Below are 25,465 nucleotides of genomic sequence, written 5' to 3'. Positions count from 1 at the left end.
CCTACTCTGGTGTATTGAAATAAAAGGAAGACACTCCCCCACCCTCAGTATTTTAATAACCTAAAGTACCGTACTTTCTCTGTCATTTAGTAATCTCCTGCTCAATCTAGCCACAAAAAAGCCAGATGTTAATACTAGTTCCATGGAAACTGCAAACCAGTTCTGATGAGGATGGAGCATAGTTTTTCCTCCCTCTTTCATAACACTAGAACTCATGGACATCCAATGAACCTGAATACAGTCATACCTCGAGTTGAATGTGCTTCAGGTTGAGCGCATTCAAGTTGCGTTCAAGTAATGGAGTGCGTAACATCCGGTTTCGCCGCTTGCGCATGCACAGACGCTCAAAATGACGTCATGCGCATGCGCGGAAGCGGCGAAACGTGACCTGCGCATACGCAGACATGCCATTACGTTTTGCGTTCCGTTCGGGATGCGAACGGGGCTCCAGAACAGATCCCATTCGCATCCCAAGGTACCACTGTATTGGAAGATTCAGCATGGATTAAAGAAAGGACTTCTGCACACAGTGCATCGTTAGACTGTGGAACTCCCTTCCACAGGAGGCAACAATTGCCGCCCACTTGGATGTCTTTAAAAGAAGCTTGGACACATTAATAGAAGAGCGAGCTATCAATGGATATTAGGCACAATGGCTCTGCTCTACCTCCAGAGTTGGAAGGCATCAAGGCTTCCAAATACTAATTGCTGGAAACTGCAGGAGGGGAGAGCGCTCTTGTGTTTGATTCTGGTTGGCCTCATCCAGCAGGGCTCTTCTTATGTTCATACATACAAAAGCTGATCGCGTCAGGTGTTCTGTTTGTTCTTCCAAAAGACAGGTTAAATTCCTCATTGTTTCCTTCCTTCCTTTTTAAATGATAAAAAAAACCCACAAATTACCTTAAACCTTGCATAATTGCTTATTTCTATTGCACTAGGGAATGGTTGGAGAATTCCCTGGCATGGAAAGTGCAAGAGTGATAATTATGGTTCTAATGGCGATAGCAGGCAGGTAATTATCGAACAAAGCTCTCAGTCACTGAGACACATAGCCCTTCTCCTGCTTTCCTCCTTTTGCCAGGAAGAGGAGTATTTAAGAAGATTATTCTCCAAAGAAATGGTGGGACAGTTTAATTCTAGTTCAGCTGAAGCTGAAACTCCCCCTGCCCCCCAAAAAGGGGGAAAATAAAGACCCCACTAGGCTGGCAAGGAAGACTTACTGTACATCTCTGCAAAACATGCCCCCCTCCCCTCAAAGATTTCTGAAGCCACATCTCTGAAAGAAAAGCTCTCTAAAACTTTCCACTAAAATATTTATGCCGCTCTTTGCTGTAAAGGAGAAAAAAAGATTTCTCGTGGCAAAGTCCAACCAGCGTAGCGGAACAGGAAGGGCTGGGGGTTGTAATCGGTTCTGGAAGGGTGAGCAGCAAACTTGCATACTGAAGAGAGTTGTTGGGAGGACAAAGATCGATGCATGGGAGATTCCGATTGGACAGTGGCTTTGACTGACAAACTTCTGCTGCATCCACATGACAGTTTATTCTGTTTCCCTAACTGTTAATTTCCGCATTATATCTGAGCTCCCGTGGGATGTAAAGCCACTTCTGGGAAAATACGCAGTATAGTGCAAAGTTTATCACTGACTTATCTTTTTTTTAATAGAAGCAAATAATATGGAAACGAGCTCCAAACCTGCACTATATTTGAGCTTTCACATGGTGCAAAAACCACTTCCGAACCTAGTAGAGAGTATAGCTCATTTTTTTCATTTTATTTGCATCTGGGGAAGAAAAATCCATTTGGACTAACACAGAAATGTACAATAAACGTGCTTTGTGTTCTGCAGTATTTCCAGAACAAGCTTATATGTTTTGTGAAAGCTCAAATATAGAGATTATTTTAGGGCAGGGGTGGGGGACATTCTTTTTCTGTCCAGGGGCTGCATTCCCTTCTGGGCAACTTTCTGGGGGCCACAAGCCAAAGGTGCGCAGGGCCAGAGGCAGAAGTGACGCACACACTTCTCTATCTCCGGTCCAGGCTAACAAGAAGCATTATCAGAGTTCAAGGGCACATCCCAGCTAGTCAAAAACAGTTAAGGAGGCTATGAAGAAGGACCAGTGAGGGGTGTGTCCTGGGGGGGCGTTCCAAGGGCTGGGGAGAGTGGCCGGGAGAGGGCTGCATTCAGTCCACAGGTCTGAGGTTCTACATCCCTCCTTTGTGTGATTGGTAACGATAACATTTCGCCCTACAACTTTATCCCACTGCTACCCGAGTTAAAATGTACCAGGTGCACAAAACCACTTTTGTTTTTGCTCCAACTCAAGATGACTCTTCCGTTTGAGTTGTGGTGCCTCCCTGTTTTGGAAGCCACGCTGTGGATCTGGCTGCTGTACTTTCTCTCTGATGTTTTGTAGCCTCATCTAAAATACAGCACGACCTGGAAAACAAAAACAAAAAAAGAGAGGGTTTTTGTCAGAGTGTGCTATGCGGCAAGTGCGATTTACTGGAAGATGGAAGAATCTGTTTTTCCAGGGTGCTTCTCTGCTGTCTTCTAACCTGTTTTATGTTTTCTTAAGAAAGAAGGTGGGTTGGCTCATACAGAGATGGCCTCATTAACCTCGTGATTTAGGGGGCTGGAAGCAGAACGTGTTCTTCATCCCGGCAAAGCCTTCTTTCCCATTTGTTTTCCTTTTTCTTGATGCTTGCAGCTTGTTAAAAAGAAGTAGGCACTTGCTATGCATACAGTGTTTCCCCAACAGATTTAATTCACTGCTAGGTGAAACTTTCCCCATTATGCTACTGTGGAATTGGCCTCCAACTAGAGGCAGTGATGGCCACCAACTTGGGCGGCTTCAAAGGAGGATTCCACAAGTTCATAACGCTATCAGTGGCTTCTAGGCACGATGGCTGCATGCTACTTCAGCTGTCGGTGGCAGGATACCACTGAATGCCAGCTGCTGGGAATTGCAAGTGGTCTTGTGAGCTTTGCATTGGGGCATCTGGTTGGCCACTGTGAGAACAACATTCTGGACTAGATGGAATCCCTCTGGAAGAGCCAGGGTCTTCTTTGGATACCAGTTACTGGGAATCCCTTGTGGAGAGTGCTATTGCACTCAGGTCCTTCTTGAAAGCTTCCCAGAGGATGCTAGACTAGATCCAGTGCTAGACTGTGGGTACAGGATGCTAGAGTAGATCCAGGAAGACTCTTAATTTCTTATATGTTTCTCCACAATCTTTGGCAGTGAACCCAGCCTTGGTTAAAAATCAATCAAACAAACAAAAAATACCTGCAAAAAATGTGATCAAAGGGGTCCATAACTGACCTCCAGCCAGACTGAAATGGGATGGAATTAGTAGCTTAGCCCATCCCTAAGACAAACCTTCTGTGTGACTCCCTGGTCTGAGCATTGCTAACACGGGCAAGCCCAGAACAGTGACTCAAACAGAGACAGGCAGACTCTTCTGCAGGGCAGGCAGTCAAGTCTCCCGAGTCTCTGCAAAGTGACAAAGTGACCCAGTGTTTCAGAAATACCTCCCTTCGGAATTACCCAGCTGAAAACAGCAAGAAGCTTCTTCTGTGGATTGAATGTTCTGGGCAGGCTGCAGCCTTTAATCGCTTTATTTGTTTCTCTCACCCCATACCCTGCCCAGCTACAACACACCAGCTGTTCTCTCACTGCACACATTCTGCGAATTACTTGATCTAGTTTGTTTGCCATGATCTGTTTTGCACTCTGGTCTTGCTTCAGGGTGTTTAGGAAAAAACCCGGCATGTCATCGACAGTGCTGTTTTAGATAGCTGTCAACTTACAGATTTGAAAATAAGGGACCAGCAGCCTCGAAAATAAGGGATCAGCAGCCAAAATAAGGGATTTTCCAGCCACAGGTATGTTCAACTTCTGAGCCCCTCTGAGCCAAAGGCAGAAAGCCCAGCCAGCAGCCAAACGAAGCCTCATCAATAAGGGACAGCAGTGGGACATGGCGCTGGTATAAGGGACTGTCCCACCAAATAAGGGACGCTTGACAGCTATGGGTGAATGAGTCCTTTTGGGGTGCATAAAACAATAACCTTGCTGGAATGGTGAGAGACAGAAGCAAGGCACCTTCTGTTGCTGGATCAGCAGTTTTCCCATTTCAATAGAGCCATCTTGGCCTTGAGGAGGGCAGAGTGCTGCTCTTGTTCTCAGGTCCTGCTTGGAGGTTTCCCATTGGGCCATCTGGTTAGCCATCGTGGGAACAGGATGTTAGACTGGATGGGCCTTTGCTCATATTCTGCAGGGCCTTTCTTAGCCATGGAATGGAGCATCCTTGTTGAAATGCAGTCTATCTCTGAATATTAGTTGTTGGGGAGCAACAGCGATTGCACCCAGACTCTGCTTGCAGGCTTCAAATTGGGGCATCCGGCTGGCCAGATATAGTTGGGGAGCATTTTGAAACTTTGGAATATATTCATTAATTGTGTTGTGTTCTGCCAAAATGCCTAGTGCTCTGCAGTTGGGGTGGTCTCAATTTATCTCCCCCACAATCCATGGAAGTCCTTTAAGGGGAGAGCGATCAGCCTACTCAAGACCACCCACTGAACTTCATGGCTTAGAAGGGATTGGAACCCAGAACTGCTGCAGTGGGAGGTGTGAGTTTTTAAATATTGTGTGATGCACCACATGGGCTTGGGTTAGTTGCCCCGGATCCCAGTTCCTGCAGTAAACCAATTGTGAATTGTTTCACTGTTGCCCTAAATGCTTAATCCAGTAAAGGAAAAACGATAATAATGAAAAAAAATAATAAGCATGTTTTCCTGTACTCCCCCCCACCCCACCGGTAAGAGATTAAATTTGCTTAAATTCCCCTTTACAGGAATGACCAGATGCAGGTCTGTAAATCTTAAGAGCTATCTAGGCGATATAACTGAAGTATCTGCCCTGCTGTGGGCCCCCGTGCTTCTATCACAAATAATTTAATAAAGTGTAAAAATAAAGGGTAATAAAAATTTAGCAGCATGGAAACCTCACTCCCACCCCCTCAAGCAAAGTCCTCATTTCCAAAACTGCTTTGGCTAATTTCCTCTCGGCCAAGGCTGCTCCAACGACGGAAACCAGCTGCTGTTGTCAGTCTGATAATATCGGGGGCGATCTAAGCCCTGCTTAGGTTTAATACAGTATACTAATTTGTGGTCCTGGATGGCGAGATAAACATTTCTCTCTGTCCCCACCCCCCCCAAAAAAAAATCCCATGGACAACTATTTTCTCTTAAATGGATAATGAAATTTTACCTCTCAATTTTGAATTGAGGAACTGGATTCCTGTTAATTCTGACATATACTGATCTAGATCAGCATCTCCTCGGCCAATGTGAGAATAACTGGAACAATATTTATCCTTGGATCCCACACTTCTCCAAATTGCAGGATATCCTTTTTGCCTTCCCAAAATGCGTATTTCAAAACTAGCATCCTCTCATAGATGCATATATTGAGACATAACATTTTATCCCAACAAATTTAAACTCATCGTATACCCATTGAACTTAATGAACCTAAGTTAGTCGTGCCCATCAGTTTTCGTTGGTCCACTAATATTGGATTCTAAATTCTTAAATGCACATTTTGTGATCAGTGGTGTCTATGATGAATGCAAATCTAGCAATTAATTTTTGTGTAGATATAAAGTGTGTGTGTGTGTGTGTGTATACACACACACACACACAGAGCAGATGAATGTGGAAATGGAATGGATTTGCAACTGCTCACAAGGATCTAATCATCCATTTAGCAGTAGTGGCTAGGCTGGAACTTGTCCAGCACTGGAGATAATATTCCCTTGTACTCTAAAGCGATGGTGGAACAAGGTATGGCTGCTGGCGGTTGTGGGAAAAGTTACAGAACATAACAGGCAGCTTAGAGGGCTTAAATCCAAAACACAATTCTCAGTTATTTGCTCTCCATTTGTCATATTGGTTTTGTGGCAACAGGGAGCACCCCCACCCCCTGCAGATCTCCATTGTCTATTGTGGACTCATGTTGCACCTATACACTTTTGGCCTTTGGATTAAAATCTAAAAAATATATTTCTTGGCAAACCAGATTGCTGTATCTACATCTTTTTCGTGATTGTTTGGGTCCCCCCTTTCTTTCTGTGCATTTACAAGTGGCAACTAAGTTCATAGTCAAACCTTTGTTGTGTGTGTCTTGTTATATATTTTATATATAACTGAAAAACGTCAATATAAATAAATTGAATAGTCAATATAAATATTCAATATAAATAAATTCCACATGGGGAATTGACATGGATTGGGAATAACTATTTGGACATCACAAAAACATCTCTAGTTTGGACATCATTAAAAAAACACACCCAGTATTTGGTTGGTGGGTTGGATAATGCCAATGTCGGGTTGGGAGGAGGAGCGGGGGTCTGTTTTCAGTTATCCCTGCTCTAGTGTAAAGCCCAGTCATCTCAAGCCAAATGATTGAATAACTTTTGGGAAGCGCTCCCTGCCTACCTCCAATCTCAGAGGTGTTTTAACGTCATTGCCAAGAAGAAGTTGCCATTTGATTCTTGGACCGTTCCTTTTCTCGTCTCATGCCAGCGGGCATAATATAAACCATGTGCAGTTCAGGTGAGGGGGTCATCTGATGCTTTTCCAAATGTTATGAAATGGGAGAAGTCCAGGTGTTCTTGCTAAGATGTTTTTGTTTCCCCAAGAACTGGTTGGCCTTGCAGAGCTCTGGTGATGGATGTTTCCTGGGGTACCACTTGGCTTTGCTGATCTGCTTTTCAGCACACTGTGAGGGCTGGGTTGACAGCTGTGTGTATTGGGACAGGCAAATCTACCTATATGGGTGGCCACTGTGAGAACAGGACTAGATAGGGCCCCCTTTGGCCTGGTCCAGCAGGCTCTTCTTCTGGAGGTCTACTGTGAGAACTGAACATCCACACCCAGGAGCAGTCTACCTCTGAATTCAAGATGGCTCTCCTTATGTTCATTTCAGTTTATTCCGGGCTCTTGCTTTGACTCCCTTCCAGCTGTAACCCTCCAACAACTCCCATCTTTGAATACCTTAAAGTTCTACAGGAGGGTGAGGGTGCCCCCCCCACTTTCAGTGCCGTCCCTTTGAGGCACTTTTATAAAGGTGCTCAGCTTGGCCATTTCCCTATTTAGCCTTCCCAGCGATTAAAGGCATTGCTCTTCCCTGAAGCGTTTATTAGCACGATGCTGAACTGTGTCCAGACAGGACTTCTGGGAGTTGCTCTTTGATCTCCCTTTCTATTTTGTGTTGGTTTTTGAAATGGAAATTGTCTTGGGCTTTTAAAAAGGAATTGTTTGCAAGAGGGAGTGTGTGTGAGAGGGAACTGTTCTGGATTAGGCCAAAGGCCCATCTAGTCCAGCCTCCAGTTCTCACAGTGAGCAACCAGATTCCCAAATGAGATGCCTACAAGCAAGACCTGATCTCAACAGCAGCTCTCCCCATGTGCGAGTTCCAGAAACTAGTATTTGGAGGCATTCACTGCTTCCAGGGATGGAGGGACAGTACCAACATTGTGGATGGTAACCACTGATCACCTCTCTGCCATGAATTTATTTAATGCCTTTATTTATTTAATACAGCTAATGAAGCTGTACAAGTCAGGCACAGCCAACATGTTGCCATCTGAATGTTTAGAACTTGCAGCTCCCGTCAGCCCAAGCCTTAAGTGATGCCTATGTGCCAAACCGTGGGATGCGGGTGGCGCTTTGAGTTAAACCACAGAGCCTAGGACTTGCCGATCAGAATGTCAGCGGTTCGAATCCCCACAACGGGGTGAGCTCCCATTGCTTGGTCCCTGCTCCTGCCAACCTAGCAGTTCGAAAGCACATCAAAGTGCAAGTAGATAAATAGGTACCGCTCTGGTGGGAAGATAAACGGTGTTTCCGTGCGCTGCTCTGGTCTGCCAGAAGCGGCTTAGTCATGCTGGCCACATGACCCGGAAGCTGTACGCCGGTTCCCTCAGCCAATAAAGCGAGATGAGCGCTGCAACCTCAGAGTCGGTCACAACTGGACCTAATGGTCAGGGGTCCCTTTACCTTTACCTATGTGCCAAACCATTTGGGAACAGGCTGCTGGTTGGGAAAAGGGTCAGCCTTCTGTACATACTCAGATGCACTTGCCTTAGGTATCTATCTGTCTCTGTGTGTGTTTATAAAAGGGAAATGCATAGAAGAAGGAAGAAGGAGTAGTGCCAAATGAACAGGGGGGCAGTGAGGCTGCAAGACGAAATAATCTCTTCTGTGTCAAATTTCTATTATACCACAGAAAGCAATGTAGAAGGTGCAATATCTAGTAAGAACGAGACCTAGCACCTATCATGCACGGGGAAGTGTTTTCTGATTATTGTCTTACTTCCAACCCCCCGCCCCACTTATTCCCTTTTTCCTCCACGCACACTTTTAAGTTGGCTCTTTCACCAGGAAGGCCTCTGGAAGGGTGGGGACGGGGGGGGGGGGAGAGAAGCACAGGTTCAGCTTCTTCAAGATGAGATAATAGCCTAGGGGAACCCAGGGGACTCGCTGGAGCAGGATGCAGAAAGGCACATTGCAGGGCGGAGGGTGGGAGCTCTGCCTTTCATCCTGGTAGCCTTGTGTTGCTGCTTTACAACCCAGTTCAGTGCCTTTTTCTGTGTCATCTGGAAATCGAATCTTGCTCTGCATAGTGAAGCAGGATGTATCTGGGAGGTGGGGTGTGTCACCCGCTCTTCTGCTTCTGGATCAATCTCCATCCCAGTGCTGTGATAGTTCCAGTGCCTGAGGGAGAGTCTGTGCTTCCTTTCCTGCACTAGAAACAGAGAAAGGGTCTGATGCTAAGTCAAACCTTTCCTCCCGCTAGCTCTGAATTATCTACAGTGACAGGCAGTGACTATTTAGCACTTTAGGCAAGGGCCATTGGGGGTTAAACTTGGGACCTTCTGCATACCAAGCAGGTGCCCTGCCGCTGAGTTATGACCCTTCTTCTAAATTAAGATCCCAGCCCTCGTTGTTCTAAGTAATGATAATAAACCCTGTCTTATATTGAGTCAGCCCATTGGTCCACAGATGGAGGCAGCAATACAGGGGCTGGTAGCCATCAATAGCCCTCTCCTCAGTGGATTTGTCTCTCTTTTAAAGCCATCTAGGTTGGTGGCCATTACTGCCTGCTGCAGGAGTGAGTTCCATAGTTCCATAGTCAACCTGGTGTTGCATGAAGAAGTCCTTTCTTTTATCTGTTTGGAATCTTCAAACATTCAGCTTCATGGCATGTCCACCAGTTCCAGTGTTACAGGGATGCAGGGAGGAGCCCTTGACAAGTGTGGTCAAAGAAGGATGTCTGGTGGCAATTATTTTAATTCTTAAATATGGAATGAGAAAGACACCAGCATGGACTTGTGTCCAGGTTACCCTAGCTCAGTATTGGGCAACAGTTTTGCCCTTACCGGGTCCAATTAACAAAGCGTGATGCTGATGGTCAAGATCTAGGCATACGTGCATTTAAGTGTAGTTGGGTTCTCTGAATTAGGTTGGCTGGAAACGGAAAGATGGAGGAAGGCGACATCATAGTCTGGTGTGCCAGCCATGACCATCCCTGAACAAAAGTAGCCTGGTTGCAGTTAAGCTCACATGGTCACCTTCAGGTTTGACTACTGCAATGTGGCGTGTGTGGGACTGCCTTTGAAGGCTATCCTGAAACTATACGCCAACAACACGATCCTTTCCTTAGTGGGTCTGACAAGAAAAGCATTGTTTGTGATGGTCCTGTTCAAAAACTGGGCCTGTAGAACTGGATTCTGCAAGCTAGGTTGGCTGAAAGTGGAGAGATTGTGCCTCATCCTGATGGAACCGAAGTGCCCACGGCAGGTTGCTGTTAAACAGTTTCAGTCCAGAGTCACACCTGTTGGCTGCCCAATTCCACCACAATAACCCTCCTGCGCCACTCGGGACTGTGGCCTGAACTTTGTTTCACCTCTCATTCCTAACCCACACAGCCTTGACTGTTGCTGTCAGTGAAGCGTGAGCTGGCTTAAACATGCCAGGGGCAATGATGATGGTGATTAAGATCTGGGTTGGGTTGGTGGAAATTCTGACACGACAAAAACCTTCTTTGTTCTCAGCTTCTTCAGGCCAAAGGAGGAGATTTTGTTTTTGAGGCTCTTCTGCAGGAAGAAAGTGGAGTCAGCTACAAGTATATGGGCCTTGGGCTGACATGGAAAAACCTAGTGCCCTCAAAAATATTCTGCAGCACATCTCCCACCTTCTTCGGCTTCCAGCAGAGGCCCCACCAGGTTAAGGGGATGCCTATCCTGAATTATGGACACTGGACACTGCAGGGGAGGGTTGTGGAAGAAGGCAAAACTGGGTGCATTCAATCCAGGCTGTGTATAGAAAATAGAGCCAACACAATTAAAAGCATACGACGAGCACTGCTGCATCAGACCAATGGCCCACACATTCCAGCATCCTGTTTTCTGGAGTTTTGGAGTACGTTGTCAGCAATATGCTGATGACACCCAGCTCCACTTCTCCTTTGCGTTTCCCCAGGTGTGGCAGTGGATGTGCTGGACCATTGTTTTGCTTCAGTGATGGATTGGGTGAGAGCCAGTAAACTGAAGCCCAATCCAGATAAGACTGAGGCACTTTTAGCGGCTGGATCCATAGACTCAATGGATGGGAGGTTGCCTGCTTTTGATGGGGTTACACAACCACTGAAGGAGCGGGTATGTGGGCCCTTCTGGATCAATTGCTGTCACTTGAGGCTCAGGTGGCCCCAGTGGCACAGAGTGCCTTCCATCAGCTTTGGCTGGTGGCCCAACTGCACCCTTATTTGGAAAGGGATAGCCTAACGTCTTTCATCTATGCTCTGGTAATCTCTAGGTTAGATTACTGCAAAGTGTTATACATAGGGCTGCCTCTGAAGATGGTTCAGAAACTAGCTGGTGCAGAATTTGATGGCGGGGTTCCTCGCTTGGGGAAGACTGTTTGAACATATAACACTGATCCTGGCCCAGCTGCACTGGCTGCCAATTACTGTATTTTTTGCCCTATAGGACGTACTTTTCTCCCTCCAAAAATGAAGGGGAAATGTGTGTGTGTCCTATGGGGCGAATGCAGCTTTTGCTGAAGCCTGGAGAGCGAGAGGGGTCGGTGCGCACCAACCCCTCTTGCTCTCCAGGCTTCAGGAAGCTATCCGCAAGCCGTGGGAGAGCTGCGCGACTTCGGGCAGATATCCGCAAGCCTGGGGAGATCGGCGCGACTTCCCGCCGGGCTCCCTAGGCTTGCGGATAGCAGCCTGTTCTGGGGGCTGGGGTCAAGGGAAGCTTGGGCTTCCCCCACCCCAGCCCCGCGCCTGGGTGGAAAAATAATTTTTTTCTTTATTTCCCCCCCAAAAAACTAGGTGTGCGCTATGGGCCGGTACGCCCTATGGGGCGAAAAATACGGTAGTTTCCAGGCCCAATTCTAACTGCTGGGTTTGACCCATAAAGCCTTAAAAGGCTCAGGACCGCAATACCTCAAGGACCGCCTCTCCCCATATGAACCAACATGGGCCTTCTGATAATTAGCTGAGGGAATTCTTTGTGTGCTTCCTCCATGAGAGGTCAGGAGGGTGACAACACGAGTGCGGGGATTTTCTGAAGTCGCTCCCTGCTTGTGGAATGCTCTCCCCAGGGATATTCCTCTGGCACCTTCATCACATATCTTTAGGCACCAGGTGAAAATGTTTCTCTTTAACCAGGCCTTTGGCGAATTAACATTCAATCTGCATGTTTGTGGGAGAGGAGCTATTGGTTTGTTTTTGTTTTTTAAAAAAATGTATTTTATGTCCTCGTTTTGTGTTTTTAGGTTGTGAACTGCCCTGTGATCTTCAGGTGAAGGGCAGTATACAATTTTTAATAATAATAATAATAATAATAATAATAATAATAATAATAATAATAATAATAATTTATCTGTGATTCCTCTTTGCAGGGGGTTGGACTAGATGATCCTTGGGGGTCTCTTTTAGCTTGATTCTATTATCATGTGCATGGCAGGGACCCCCCATTCACACTGGAGGCCCTCTGTGTCATGCCCTCTCTTGCCTGGTGTCCTTGATGGCAACTTCCATCCCAGTCCTTTCCGGCTCCTCCCCTCCCCCCAATTGTGCCAGCTGCTCCCTTTTCCCTTTCTTCTTTTTGTAGCAAGGCATACATGGATGGGCTCCCACCAGAGAGATTTTCTTTGGCTCAGCGAGTCCGCGGCTTGTGCCTGCAGCGAGATAAGCAGCCGGCTGTACATCACCGTCAGAAAGCGCCGAGCAGAGTTACGCTCCGCATCCGTCACCGGCTTTTATCTCGGAGAGGCAAAAGCTGCCGCATCTCCAGTCCCCGTGTCTGAGTGCTGGAGCGGGGCCATTTGGCGTCTGCATCGATGCCCCTTCACAGCACAGTTTGATCGGGCTGGTATACTTCCTTCGTATGCAGCACCCGCCCTTGGTACGATTCCACAAGGACCTGCCTGTTCCGAAAGCCTCGGCACCCGAGGCTCTTGATCCACAGCCAGCACCTCTGTGAAATCCCGACCCGTCCATTAGGGCAGTCCCCTGATGTGCCATTTTCCTCCGGTTTCCTGTGCTCTTTCATTGCATTTTTCCCCTCTTAGAAGGCCTCTGACACCCCCGTTAAAAGCAATTAGGATAATGGAGCCATTGGAACCTGGGTGTTCTCTACACATGGCTCAGAGGCCGTTCATTTATCATGCCTTCACCAGCTTGAGCAGATTTATCAGACAATGTTTTCCCCTTGACTTGCTCCCCAGGAAAAATGGTGATGGAAACCAGCTCTCTCTACTTCATCTCCAACCGCAGGAGAACCTATTTTAAAAACGCAGACTGAGGGATACTGGACGGTGAAAAGTGACAAGAAAATGACTATAATTTCAAAAGATTCATATGTTGCCTTTCCCCTACTTCAGTTGGTTTGGAGAAGGGCTGCAGCTCAATAGGTAGAGCATCTGCTTTGCATCCAGAGGTTCCAGGTTCAGTCCCCAGTGGCATATCCAGGTCGGGCTGTGGAAGTCCCTTGCCCTAAACCTTGGAGAGCCACTGCTGCCATGAGTGTAGACAGTACTGTTATATACTGTACATCAATCAATAACCAGCAGAGAAGGCAGGAAAAAAACAGAGCACATTAAAACACAGTGTAATGCACTGAACTAGATAGACTAAGGATTTATTTATTTATTTTTGCTTGAGGTGAACTGGCTTCCCTTAAATATCTCAGTTGTGTTTTGCTGCCTGTGGAGTTCCTTAACTCTTTTATCACCCCCCCTCCCTCCTGTACTGCTGAGGTTCAGTTGCAGCCTTTGTTCAGCTACACACTTTTTCTTAGAATCATAGAATTGTAGAGTTGGAAAGGATCATCTAGCACAACCCTCTGCAATAAAGGGATTTCAACTAAAGCATCCATGGCAGATGGCCATCCTCTTTTTGAGGATAAACTTACATAACTCCTTAAACAGTTATTCATAAGGCTTGGTTTCCAGACCTTTTATAATCTTCCTCGCCCTCCTCTGTACACATTCCAGCTTGTCAATTATCCTTAAATTGTGGTACCCAGAATTGGACACTGTATTCCAGGTGTGGTCTGACCAAGGCAGAATAGAGAAGTATTGTTGAAATTGGCCTTCTTAAAGGCCAGAGAGCATGTTTGACTACACTCAGCTTTCCCTTTCCTTGGCATCATGAAACCCAGCAGGACATGATCACTTCCTCCCAAGTTTCTCAGTACTTCCACTTTGTCAATTAATTTCTTCCTGTTGGTGAAGACCAGGTCCAAGATGGATGACCCCCTTGATGCTTCTTCTACCTTCTGGGAAATGAAATTGGCTAGCGAGGCAATGGAAGAATTGGTTGGACCTTACATTTTTGGCAGAGTTTGTGTTCCAATACATACTGGGATAATTGAAGTCTCCCATGACTACTATATCTCTCCTTTTTCAGAGTTTGGTAATCTGCTCTAAGAAGGCATCATCCAAGTATGTAGTCTGGTTTGGAGGTCTTTAGCAGACACCCACAGTAAGGTCACTGCTGTTTCCCTCTCCTACAATTTTTACCCAAGTACTCAATCTACCTTCCATGCTCCAGGTCATGGATCTCTTCACAAGTGTACATATCCTTTACATATAATGCTCCTCCTCCTTTCCTGTTTGGCCTATTCCTTTGGAATATGTTATACCCATAATTTCTATATTCCAGTCATGAGTCTCATCCCACTGGGTCTCAGCAATGCCTATTATATTGTATTTGCCACCATGTATTAATACTTAATGTATTAATAAATGTTTACTTAATACATACTTAGGGTGTTCCCCCTGCCCCGGAAGTTGTGGTTCCCATTGTGGATAACAGAACTTGCTCCCCATTGCCTTGGAACCGAAGCTCACTGTCTCTCCTGTGCTCTTAAGTGCTGAGCTTTGGAGCAGACAGAACTCCTCCTTGCGGTTCTTCCCATTCACCTTCTCCAGAGGGACCCTGGGAGCCCGTCTGCAGTGGCCGACTCAACTCCTTTCACTCTGATTGGCTCCCGTCACCACAAAGGTTGAGAAGAGTCAGTGGTTAAATATCTCCCCATTCATGCTGACTGGGCAGGATGCTGGAGGCAAGGACCCTGCTGCAGAATTAGTAATGGGTTTTGATCCCCCAGCAACCCTGGACCACTGCACCACGGAGTCCAACCCTCTAACCATTGGCAGCATCCATAGGAATGGTCCTGGGCTCATTTTGTGACCATTGCTGGCTCATGTTCCAGAGTTATGTTGAAGCAGACTCCTACGCGTCAATGGCATTTGCTTGCTTGCTTGCTGCTCCTTTGGCCAAAGTTTGGGGAGGCTTGCTGCATACACATGTGGTTTGCAGAGAGTAGGAGGCACAGCAGCAGCTCACATCCCGGTCTATGAACCAAGAGCCAGCCTAAGTCTCAAGGCTCCGTATCATTATGGTCACAAGCTAAACCATTCATTTTTGAAAATGGGAGGTTTAACGGGAAGCCAGCTACGTATGTGTTGGGAATTTGAGACCGGCTGTGATGCTGAAATGCCAAGCGCCAGGAAGGAAATTCTACCTGGTCAAGAAAACCAGCTGTAACTCTTTATTCTCTGCAGAATTGCACTTGTGTGGAAGGAACAGTCTGCTGCCTATGAAAGGCCCGACCACAGAAAACAAGTTAACTCATTTGGAGAGGGAGTGTGGTGTAGTAGATAGAGTACTGTGCTTGGAACAGGGAGGTCGGAGTTCAAATCCCTGCTCTGCCATGAGACTTGCTGGGAGTCATTGGGCCAGTTGCTCTATCACTTCGCAGGGTGATATAGCATACCTACCTCACAGGGTTGTTGTGGGGATAAAATGAGGAGGATAAGAAGATCAGTGCATGCTGCCTTGACTTCCTTGAAGGGTCCACCTGGGTTGGTGGTTACAACTGCCTCTTGTGGGAGCGAATTCCAAAGCTGTGTGTTGTGTGAATAAGTACTTTGTGTGTCCCGAATCTTCAGTTCAGCTTCGTTCAATGTCCCCTATTGAGTTCCAGCATTCTGAGAGATGGAGGGAGGAAAGCTTGTCTCCATCCACTTTTTCCATGCTATGCATAATGTTCTATCTTACTTGCCCTTTCTCCAAACTAAAAAATTCTGAACATTGCAGCCTTTCTTTATAGGGGAGTTGCTTCAGCCCATTGAACAATTTGGTTGCCGTTTTATGAACCTTTTCCAGCTCTACAAATGTCCTGTTTGAGATAAGATGGCCAGAACTGTACATGGTACTCCCAGTTCAGTTGCATCATAATTTGCATGGAGGAATTATAATGGAACAACAGTGTAGCCATTTTCAGTTGGGGTGGGGGAAGGGTGTTCTCTGCCCCTGGTCCCCAGTCAGCAATCAGGACCATCTGATCACAAAACAGTGTGGAAGCACAGAACAGAGTTTCACCCTGTACCTGAAAGTTGGCCAAGGTGATATTTTAATCCTAGACAGAAACTAGCTGTGTGTGGGAGAGGACTCTTAGTAGGGGGGTGTTTGGGCAATTTAACAGCAAGTGGGAGCAGAGATTCCTGCAGTCCGTCTGGGGTCAGGAATGGAAAGCATGCAAGCGAATCTATTCAGCATTTGCATGTAAATCATTACCATATTTGTTTATGTTGTTTTTGACGCTTCCCTTCCATTCAAATACAATGAAATTAATTATGCTATCTTCTGCCACAGCAGCTAGCAAGACAAATAACAAATTTAGCAGAAGCTGAACTGCAGCAGAATAGAAACAGCACTCATTGCAGCTGATGCTGGATGGGAAAGAAATGACTGCCACCTTATTCATTATTAATTTGTAAAAATATTTACATACTGCTGTATCGTAAGGATATATCACAGAGGTCTACAACAATATAAAAATGTAAAACCAAACAAGAAAATAATAACAAGCTAAAAACGAGTTATATCCCTACTCATCCATTTGGAAAACTTGATTTACCTTGCTGGATGTGTGCAGCTGTTGTGAGTGGAGGAGCCTCAGTGGTCTGAAACTGGAGCCCCATGCAGAAACTCCCTCATTATGTTGAGGTGTAAACCTGAACAAATCAACAATGTATCCTGCATCCATCCATCCTGCAAAGCAGAGCACCCTCCATTGGCCCTGCTTCAGCAGGCCAGCTCCATCAGGCTTCCTCTCCCTCACCTGTCAGCATGAGGGCAGCCATCCCACCAGACTGCCTCAGCAGGAGAAATAGGAGCAGAATGACTCAGTCCATCAGCTTTGCTGGAGACTCAGCTCCATCAGGCCCTACCTGCCCCTCAACTGTGCCAGCTGGTCATTATAAGAGCAACTGTTTAGAAATTGCTGCCTGAGTTTTGGTTTTCCTCTTCCCTCCCTGTTCCTTTAACCTTGTGTATCATATTCTTTTAGATTGTTATCCTGTGGGTAGGGATTGTCTTGGCTTCACCGATTGTATGTAAGCTGCTTTGTGAGCCTTTTTGGCTGAAGAATGGGGTACAAATGCTCTAAATAAATCTCACCCCCCCAACCTGGCAATGGCAATCTCTTTTTCCCTGTGGTCACTTAGGGGCTCTTCTATGAGGGGTCCTTGCAGACTCCCCACCCAGCACCCTGATCTCCCCCGTCACCTTGTGCAAGTTGGTCATCCATTTATTGTAAGTGAGACCCTTTCTTTTGCTTGATTTCAGCATATTAAAACGTTTTTGGGTGCTTCTCGCAGGGCCCCAGGAGAGAGCGAGAGGGATGCTGTCTTGCAAAATGGTCACACTCTATCAGTCCATTACTGCCCTTGTCAGAGAGGCAGCCTCCCACTTTCTAGGAAAAAGAAGGATTGCATTAGCTCTCAGAAGTGATCTGGATGCTTGGCTGAGCTTTGACCGTGTGCCAAGCCTTTGGGGAGCTGCCCCACAGTCCATCCCCGCTCTGCCGGTTCCTTTTCTTATATATGAAAAAGAAGAAGATGATACATTCGGCTGACCTAAAAATAAAATAATACAACACTTCTGGCCATCCTCATCTCACTTAGGAATATTGCAGAGCTGGAAAAAGCCGATTGAAAAGGAAAATGCCTCACCAACAAGGACATGCTAATGTTTGGTTTTTGAATCCCTCCACAATTATTATTTTTTTAAATTGGCACATATAACAGGGGAAAAGATAAAATCAATAATAAGAATAAAAAATAAAACAAACCCCTTTATTTCTAGCTGACATTAACACAGGAGTCAGCAAACTTTTTCAACAGGGGGCCGGTCCACTGCCCCTCAGACCTGGGGGGCCAGACTATATTTTGGGGAGGGGGGAATGAACGAATTCCTATGCCCCACAAATAACACAGAGATGCATTTTGAATAAAAGCACACATTCTACCCATGTAAAAACAGCAGGCAGGCCCCGCAGATAAGCCAGAGATGCATTTTAAATAAAAGGACACATTCTACTCATGTAAAAACACGCTGATTCCTGGACTGTCCGTGGGCCGGATTTAGAAGGCGATTGGGCTGGATCCGACCCCCGGGCCTTAGTTTGCCTACCCATGCATTAACACTATGAATATCCCACAAAACCTGCTGCCTGGCAGGAAAGCGTCTTTAAATTGTGGTAGTGGCTCTTGCTGCCTCAGGATGAAAAAATGTTTCTTACTCTTGGTTTAGGTGTTGTGAGGGTAAGGTGGTTAGTGTGCATGGGAATGCTTTTTGTGTGCTTTATTGCATTTGATTGATTTAGTTGTACAGTCAAACCTCGGTTCCCAAAAGGCTCTGTTTTGGAATGCTTCAGCTCCTGAACGCTGAAAACCTGGAAGTAAATGCTCCAGTTGTCGAATGTTTTTCGGAAGCCAAACGTGCGATGTGGCTTGGCTTCTGCTTGAGTGCAGGGAGCTCTTGCAACCAATCGGAAGCCGTGCCTTGGTTGTTGAACATTTTGGAAGCCTAATGGGCTTCCAGAACAGATTACATTTGACAACCGAGGTTTGACTGTATAGATTTCTTTTGCTGTACAGGCACCCCCACACTCACACGTGTTCTACCTACACACATAAACAGAATCATACCAGGAAATGGCAAGAGAGACCTGGAGAGTCCTCATGGCTAGCAAAGAGACCCTCCCTTGAGGCCGAAAAGGACATCAGTGAGGGTGGAGGAAGCCCCAAAGAGACTGGAGACACAGGGCTTTGTTTATGTTGCTTAGCCTCCCTGCCTAGCATCTGATGCAGGCAGTAACGCAGCAGCAGCAGCGGACACTTTCCTCTGTGTTCTCCAGCCAACCCCAGAGCTTCAACTTTACTTGAAGAGAGAGCTGTGTGAAGAGAGAGCAGGAGAGAGAGTTGAGGAGCAGGGGAAAATAGTCAATTAGAGACTTTTTGGAGGGTGCTCCCCACTTTCTGTGATGTCACTGATGTGCACAGAGGCCCTGAACGCAACCCCTGCATAAGTCGGGGGACGTCTATATTTTGATTCATGCTGGAGAGTTTTGGTGTAAAAAAAGAGCAATGATCAAATCCTTAAACAGATTTTTTTTATATTTTTTTGCTGCAAACCAAAATAAAAAGAAGTGCCATAATTCAGATCTGTAGCTTCTTAACAAGCACACATACGAGTGGGAAAATGTCTGTTGCAGCTAAGAGTATGTACTGTGAGCTAAAGTCAGCTGTTTCCTCTTCCGTAGATGCATTAAGAAGCAAGGGAATGTCTGTTGCTCACAATTCTCAGTGGGGAGGTGGCAATCATGGGATAGCTGTGAAGATGTACGTGAACTGTACTAACATGACTAGTGTAAATCTGTTTCAGTGCATTTTCCTTTGTGAACCAGGTAAATATCTACCGCAATGAAATGACCCTTGAATTTTTTCTTCTCTTCTCTTGGCTCAAGTTCCTCTGCTTGAAGAACATCCGGACTTTCCTCAAAGTGTGCCATGACAAATTTGGCCTGCGGAACAGCGAGCTGTTTGACCCTTTTGATCTCTTCGATGTGCGGGATTTTGGCAAGGTAAGAGCATGTGTTTGCCTTTTTGTATATGCAAGTCAATTGCAAGAAACAATATTATGAAGTGACTAATAAATATAAAATAATGGGTCCCGGGGTCTGGAGGCACACAAGGCTACTTTGCTGAAGCTGAGCACGGCAGAGCTTGGTCCTGGCTTGGATGGGAGACCTCCTTGTAACCACCCCTGTATACTGTCTCTGTCCTGTGGCTGATTTTTTTCTCCTTTAAGAAAATAAATATATAATAAACATATTTTCATGCAATCCAAGGGAACCCATGCAAAAGAATGGTTGATTTCCCCCTCATTGCTTTTGGTGTCTTTCTGTCCAGAATCAGAGGTCCATGCTGCATTGTGTGTCAAATGAGAACCTAGAGAGACCATTTCTAAATGGCTTCTGAGCCAAATATGTACGGCGACAGCACTCCCAGCATTTGAAATCCTTGGCCTGTGTCTGTCAGGAGTGTAGTACCTCTGTGTTTTCTTCCTGAGTGGAAACTTTTTCAGCTGTTTTATTTGCCTGTGAGGAAAATAAAAAAAGTTTCTTGGCCATGTCATCTTACATAGTTGATAGTAGGAGTCAGTTGCCGTCATTTGGGTTGGTGGTGGAGATGAGATACATATGAGCTTTTTCTGGTTCACTTTCTCTGAGCATGTACAACATTAGCCACAATCCATATTGATCCTGTAGTTTCTTGAGAAATTTGATGTGTCTTCCCTCAAACCAGATTCTGTTCAATATGACAATATGAAAACATACGGTATGCCTCATTGGTTTTGCAGTTCATCTGAGGTGTGTTCATTTGAGACAGTTATTGTATATGCTCAGATGACAGTTTCATGAATAGGAATTTGGGGGTGACTGCAGGTGCAGGGAAACCAAACTGGTAATGTGCATCCCTGCCTCCTCTCTGTGTGCACAGCAATGTATAAACTTGCAGCCCAATGGGCAAAAACAACCTCACTGCGTTTTAAGTTTATTGTCTGTAAAACCTTTCATTCAGATGCTGGAAGGCCAAAATCCAGTGGTACCTCTGGATGCGAATGGGATCCGTTCCGGAGCCCCGTTCGCATCCTGAAGCGAACGCAACCTGTGTCTGCACATGCGCAGGTCGCAATTTGCCGCTTTTGCGCATGGACGTGACATCATTTTGAGCATCTGCGCATGCGCGAGCGGTGAAACCCGGAAGTAACACGCTCCGTTACTTCTGGGTCGCCGCAGAGCACAACCCGAAAATGCTTAACCCGAAGCTACTTCAACCCAAGGTATGGCTGTATGTCTGTGTATGTCACACAACCAGCCTTGCTCCGTAGCTTTGCTCTGCACAGATTTGAATGCGTTTTTAAAAATATGGACTCTTTTGTGGTACTGGAGTGTTTGATATGCAAAGCTTGGATCTGCATTGTTGTTTAATGATACAGTAAGTGCTCCATGTGGGGCAGGGTTGATGGGTTTAGGTATCACCTTAAAGAGGTCCATTTTTGTATTCTGACCTCTCTGCTTTCCCATAGACAGGGAAAAAGAGGATTGATAATTTTGGAATGAGAAATAAACTTTCTAATCTTGCCAGAACAGAATCAGAACAACTTACTTCCACCTGCTGGATGTGAGGGGAAGCAAGCAGCATTGCAGCTAACACTTCTCAGGAGAAAATGGGGGCGGGCGGTGTGGTATAGCTGTTAGAGTACTGGGCTTGGACTGGATCTGGGTTCCAGTCCTCCCACTTTGCCACAAAGCTTGCCTTGGGCTGGTCAATGTCTCACTTAGCCTAACTCCATCTCACAGGGTTGCTGTAGGGACAAAACTGAGAGTGGGGGCTTTCTCCCCAAGAATTGTGGGATCTGTGGTTTGTTAAAGGTGCTAAGAGTTAGAAGTCCTCTGTTCCTCTGTCACAGAGCTACAGTTCGCAGAGTTCCGGGGGAGAAGGTACTGATTGTTAAACCACCCTGGAAATTCAGATAATCAGAGAACTGTAGAGCGGGATGGAGCCAAAAGTGTCATCTAGGCCAATCTCCTGCAGTTGCAGCCCTATGAGAGAAATAGAGGTCTCTGAACAACTCTCTGTGCCCTTAACAAACTACATCTTCCAGGATTTGGGAAGGGAAGAAACCATGGCCATTTAAAATAGCATCACAGTACTTTAAATGTATGGTGTGAATGTGGTCTTATATAATGAACAAGAGCTTTGGTTCATCTGGCTTTGTATTGCATACACTGACTGGCAGCAGCTCTCAACTGGAACAAAGAGGGATGCCCCCTATTTCAAGAAAACCTTGGACCTCCTGCCTATTCATTCCTTGTAGTGCAAGACAAATACCACCCCCCGCTGCCCATCTAGCATTAGCTGTGGCCAAAGAGTGACTCCCAGCCTCCAGGGTTTGGCTTATTAACCTCTCAGTGAATTATGCAAAATTACAATGTAGGCCAAAGCCTTTGGCTAACAGTAGTGGCAACATAAAAGCCAGTTCCTCGCCGTCTCTTTAATTTTCCGGAGCATGGTGTAATGAGATGTGCCTAGATAAATATAGATTGAGATCTCCAGGGCGGTTGGTGGCCAGGATGATCTGGAAAGGGAGCCAACCATGTTTTCTGAGCAAATCTTCGAGTTATATACTCTCTCTGTCTCGCTTCCTCTCTTTCAGGGGACTATAATTCAAAGCACTCATTAACTTAGCAGACACCCCTCTCTCTTCCCTTTGACTCTTCTTTTCAGCTTGCCAGGGATGGTTTTAAAAGAGGGAGTATTTAATGACTCTGCAGTTCTGAATTAATGGGTCATGTGTGTGGGATCTTGCTATGAAAAAAATCCTGGCAGGGGGATATTGAGTCACAAGTCAGCTTAAGAAAAATGAAGGCACTTGTTTGGGTTAGCAACTGAGTGACTGAGCCATGTCTTTTGATGGGTGTGTTTGTTGTTTCTGCCAGCAATTCCTTCCTTTCTTTTTAGGTTTTCTGTAGTGTACACACGCACACACACAAAGAATTAACAACAATTCAAGACTTTCAAAAAAGTTAAAATAACAATAAACTAAAAACAGATTAAAACTCACGCCTTCTTCTTTCTATATATCTGGACTGGCTTGCTTGAACAAAAATGTTTTTAGCAGGCACTGAAAAGGGTATAGTGAAGGCCCCTGCCTGATGTCAACAGGCAGGGAGTTCCAAAGTGTAGGTGCTTCTGCTCCATGACACAAACCACCCTGAAGCAGCAGAGAGAAAAGATAACATGATCCCAGCATGTTTGGGGTTGACCAAGGCAGGAGGCCAACCAGGAGGTGGTTTTGATTTCCACCAAAGCCCACAAAACAGGCAACAGGGCTGGACTGATTGGAAAGCTTCCACCTGGCATCCCTTGACCATTGCCTAACAATTGACTACATTCAGCACTGGGAAAGGCCCTCTCCCCCCAAAAAACCCTGCCTTGTGGAGAACATGCTTGCCATGGTTGTGTTTCTGGCAATGGAAGGAGGGGGAAAGAGAACTCGCTGGATTTCAGGGTCCTTAGCTGCTGATGAAAGCAATGTCTCAAAGGGAACCCCCACAGAGCTGTTTGGCGTGACAGCAGTCAGGCTGTGGCCTGGACGGTGGATGGGTGGGCAGCTGGCTTTGTTTGCCCTAGCTCCATCCTCCATCCGGCTCTCTGCCATTTCCAATTAGCAACACATTGCCACTTTACTCCACCTGAATTTACCCAAACACACAAATACACACAAGCAAACTAGGGGTTCCTAGCTTTAGCAGATGAAGGTTAATCGGTCACAGCAAAGCCTGAGCAAGTTGCAAATATATTAGGTGCTTCCCCTTCATTTCCCTCCATGCTTAAAAAGATGATGCTCCCCTGAAAGTTTTCTCTTGCAAAAAGAACTTTGTTCCTTCATTATGTCCATGCTCAAAGCAGATCGACTATATAATGACAAGCTGGAAGGTGTGCAGAGAAGGGTGACCAAGAAGGGTCTAGAAATCAAGACTTAAAAGAGGAACAGTTAAGGGAATTGGGTATGTTTAGCCTGGATTAGAGGAGACTTGAGAGGAGCCACCTTCAGATATCTAAAGGGTTGTCACATGGAAGATGGAACAAGCTTGCTTTCTCCTTCTACAGAGGGTAGGACCTGAATCAATGGCTTCAGGTTACAAGAAAGGAGATTTCAACTAAACACTAGGAAGAACTTTCTGATAGTAAGAGCTGCTTGACAATAGAATAGACTCCCTTGAGAGGTAGTGGACTTTCCTTCCTTGGAGGTTTTCAAGCAGAGGTTGCATGACCATCTGTCATGGATTATTTTGCTGGTTTCTGCATTGCATGGCGTTGGACTAGATGCCTCTAGGGGTCACTTCCAACTCTATAATTCTGACTCCAACCTATTGCATCTGCCCTGGGCAGGGCCACAGCTCAGTGGTAGAACGTCTGCTTTGCATTCAGAAGAGCCCAAAGTTCAATCATCAATAGCATCTCCAGGTGGGGTTGGGTGAGACTCCTTGTCTAGAACCCTGGAGAGCTGCTGCCAGTCAGTGTAGACAACTAGATGGACCACATTTGACTTGGCATAAGGCAGATTTCTGTGTTTCTGTAAGGCTGATCCAGAGCAACAACTCATGCAGAGGCATGACAGACAGCTCCCTGGCAAGGCAAATGATGCCACTGTACTGAGAGTGTGATTCATGTGGAAACGTGGCACAGTGATGCACCTGCAGCAAAAGCTGAGTGAAAGGAGGCACAGTCATCACACAGAGACAGTAGGCAGCCTCCTTGACAGCAGGTGGGTGCTTTGGGCTCCCTGAGCCTCTTAACGACTTAATTTATTTGGAAGTGGCTGATCCGCGCATGAACATAAGCTCCCCAGTTTGCAAAACACGATATGCTACAGTATGCAATTTGGGTTACCTTGATGGCAAATGTAAACAGCCTTGATTTTGTGAGCTTCCCTAAATTAGCTGGTGTGAGGCTGTCCACAGCTGCCAGTGGGAAGGCAGAATAACAGATACCTTTAAAATGAAAAACACAGGGCCTTGCAATAATGCTGGGCCATTTTGCAGTGCAATGAAACTGAGAGCTCATGCTGTTGCACAGTTGAACAAACACAGGAATCTGTAATTGATTCATTTTCTTTTTTTAAAAATGGGGGAGTCCTTCCTGTGCAGACTTTCTGAGTATTTTAAGCTGGAAACATCTGTTCCACAGGCTGCACCTGCCGACAGCAGCCTGGCTGTTTTGACTGAGTGAGTCTTTCTTGAAAATAGGAGGGTGGCGAAAGCAGGCAAGCCAAGGAACTGAGAAGCCCTTAATGTCCATCAGGGTTTGGCCTCCTTGCCTTCCTTATTAAAGCAGCCACTGTCCAGCATCCTAAATAGATTAAGTTCTGTGATCGCAGGATTACCCATAAAATCTCTTGACTTAATTCATATGCTTGCCAGACAGGCTGTAAACTCAGAGCCTCTTGATTTGAGTTTGTGTGTTTCCAACAAAAATCTTCTCTGTCTCTAATCTTTCTTTCATTCCTTCTTTCCTTGGGACAATAGGCTTCAGTGTTGTGTGTGTGTGAGAGAGAGATAGAGATAGAGATAGAAAGAGAAAGAGAAAGAGAAAGAGAGAGATTGCACATTTTTGGGAAAGACAACCACAGCTTTAAAATGGCAAAAGAGCCTAAGACCCCGGATCAGGCCAGTGGCTCATTTAGTCCAGCATCCTGTCCTCACAGTGGCTGGCCAGAAGATGCCTATGGGAAATCTGCAAGCAGGATTTGAGCACAAGAGCAAACTGTCCCCTCCCGTGGCTTCCAGCAACTGGCACTCAGAAGCATTACTGCCTCCAACTGTGGAGGCAGAACAGAGCCATCTAATAGTGCTGTCCTATGCAGACGTATGCTGAATTGCCTTGGGGAGACACCTGTCTTTTGAATCATGCCTCTGGGCAGGATGCTGCATCCTTTTGCCTCTGGTTATCCCAATGGCAAAACAA

At 46.0% G+C, this 25,465-nt stretch overlaps 2 protein-coding genes across 5 annotated transcripts in view; one reads left to right on the top strand and one right to left on the bottom strand.

Annotated features, from left to right (window-relative positions):
• VAV2 (vav guanine nucleotide exchange factor 2) overlaps nt 1-25,465 on the top strand; it is a 154,892-nt gene that overhangs the window by 19,405 nt on the left and 110,022 nt on the right. For all 4 annotated transcript variants that reach the window (XM_083722145.1, XM_083722143.1, XM_083722146.1 and 1 more), the window contains exon 2: nt 19,396-19,512. In XM_083722145.1, the coding sequence (XP_083578271.1) occupies nt 19,396-19,512 (117 nt within the window). The remainder of the gene's footprint in view (nt 1-19,395; nt 19,513-25,465) is intronic.
• The window catches only part of WDR5 (WD repeat domain 5), a 164,393-nt gene that overhangs the window by 97,198 nt on the left and 41,730 nt on the right, over nt 1-25,465 (bottom strand). The window lies entirely within an intron of this gene.

Source organism: Podarcis gaigeae (assembly GCF_964106915.1).
Source record: "Podarcis gaigeae genome assembly, chromosome: Z".
In the NCBI taxonomy this organism is placed as follows: domain Eukaryota; kingdom Metazoa; phylum Chordata; class Lepidosauria; order Squamata; family Lacertidae; genus Podarcis; species Podarcis gaigeae.
Note: the sequence above shows the minus strand (reverse complement) of the source record. Positions and strands in the feature narration are given on the sequence as shown.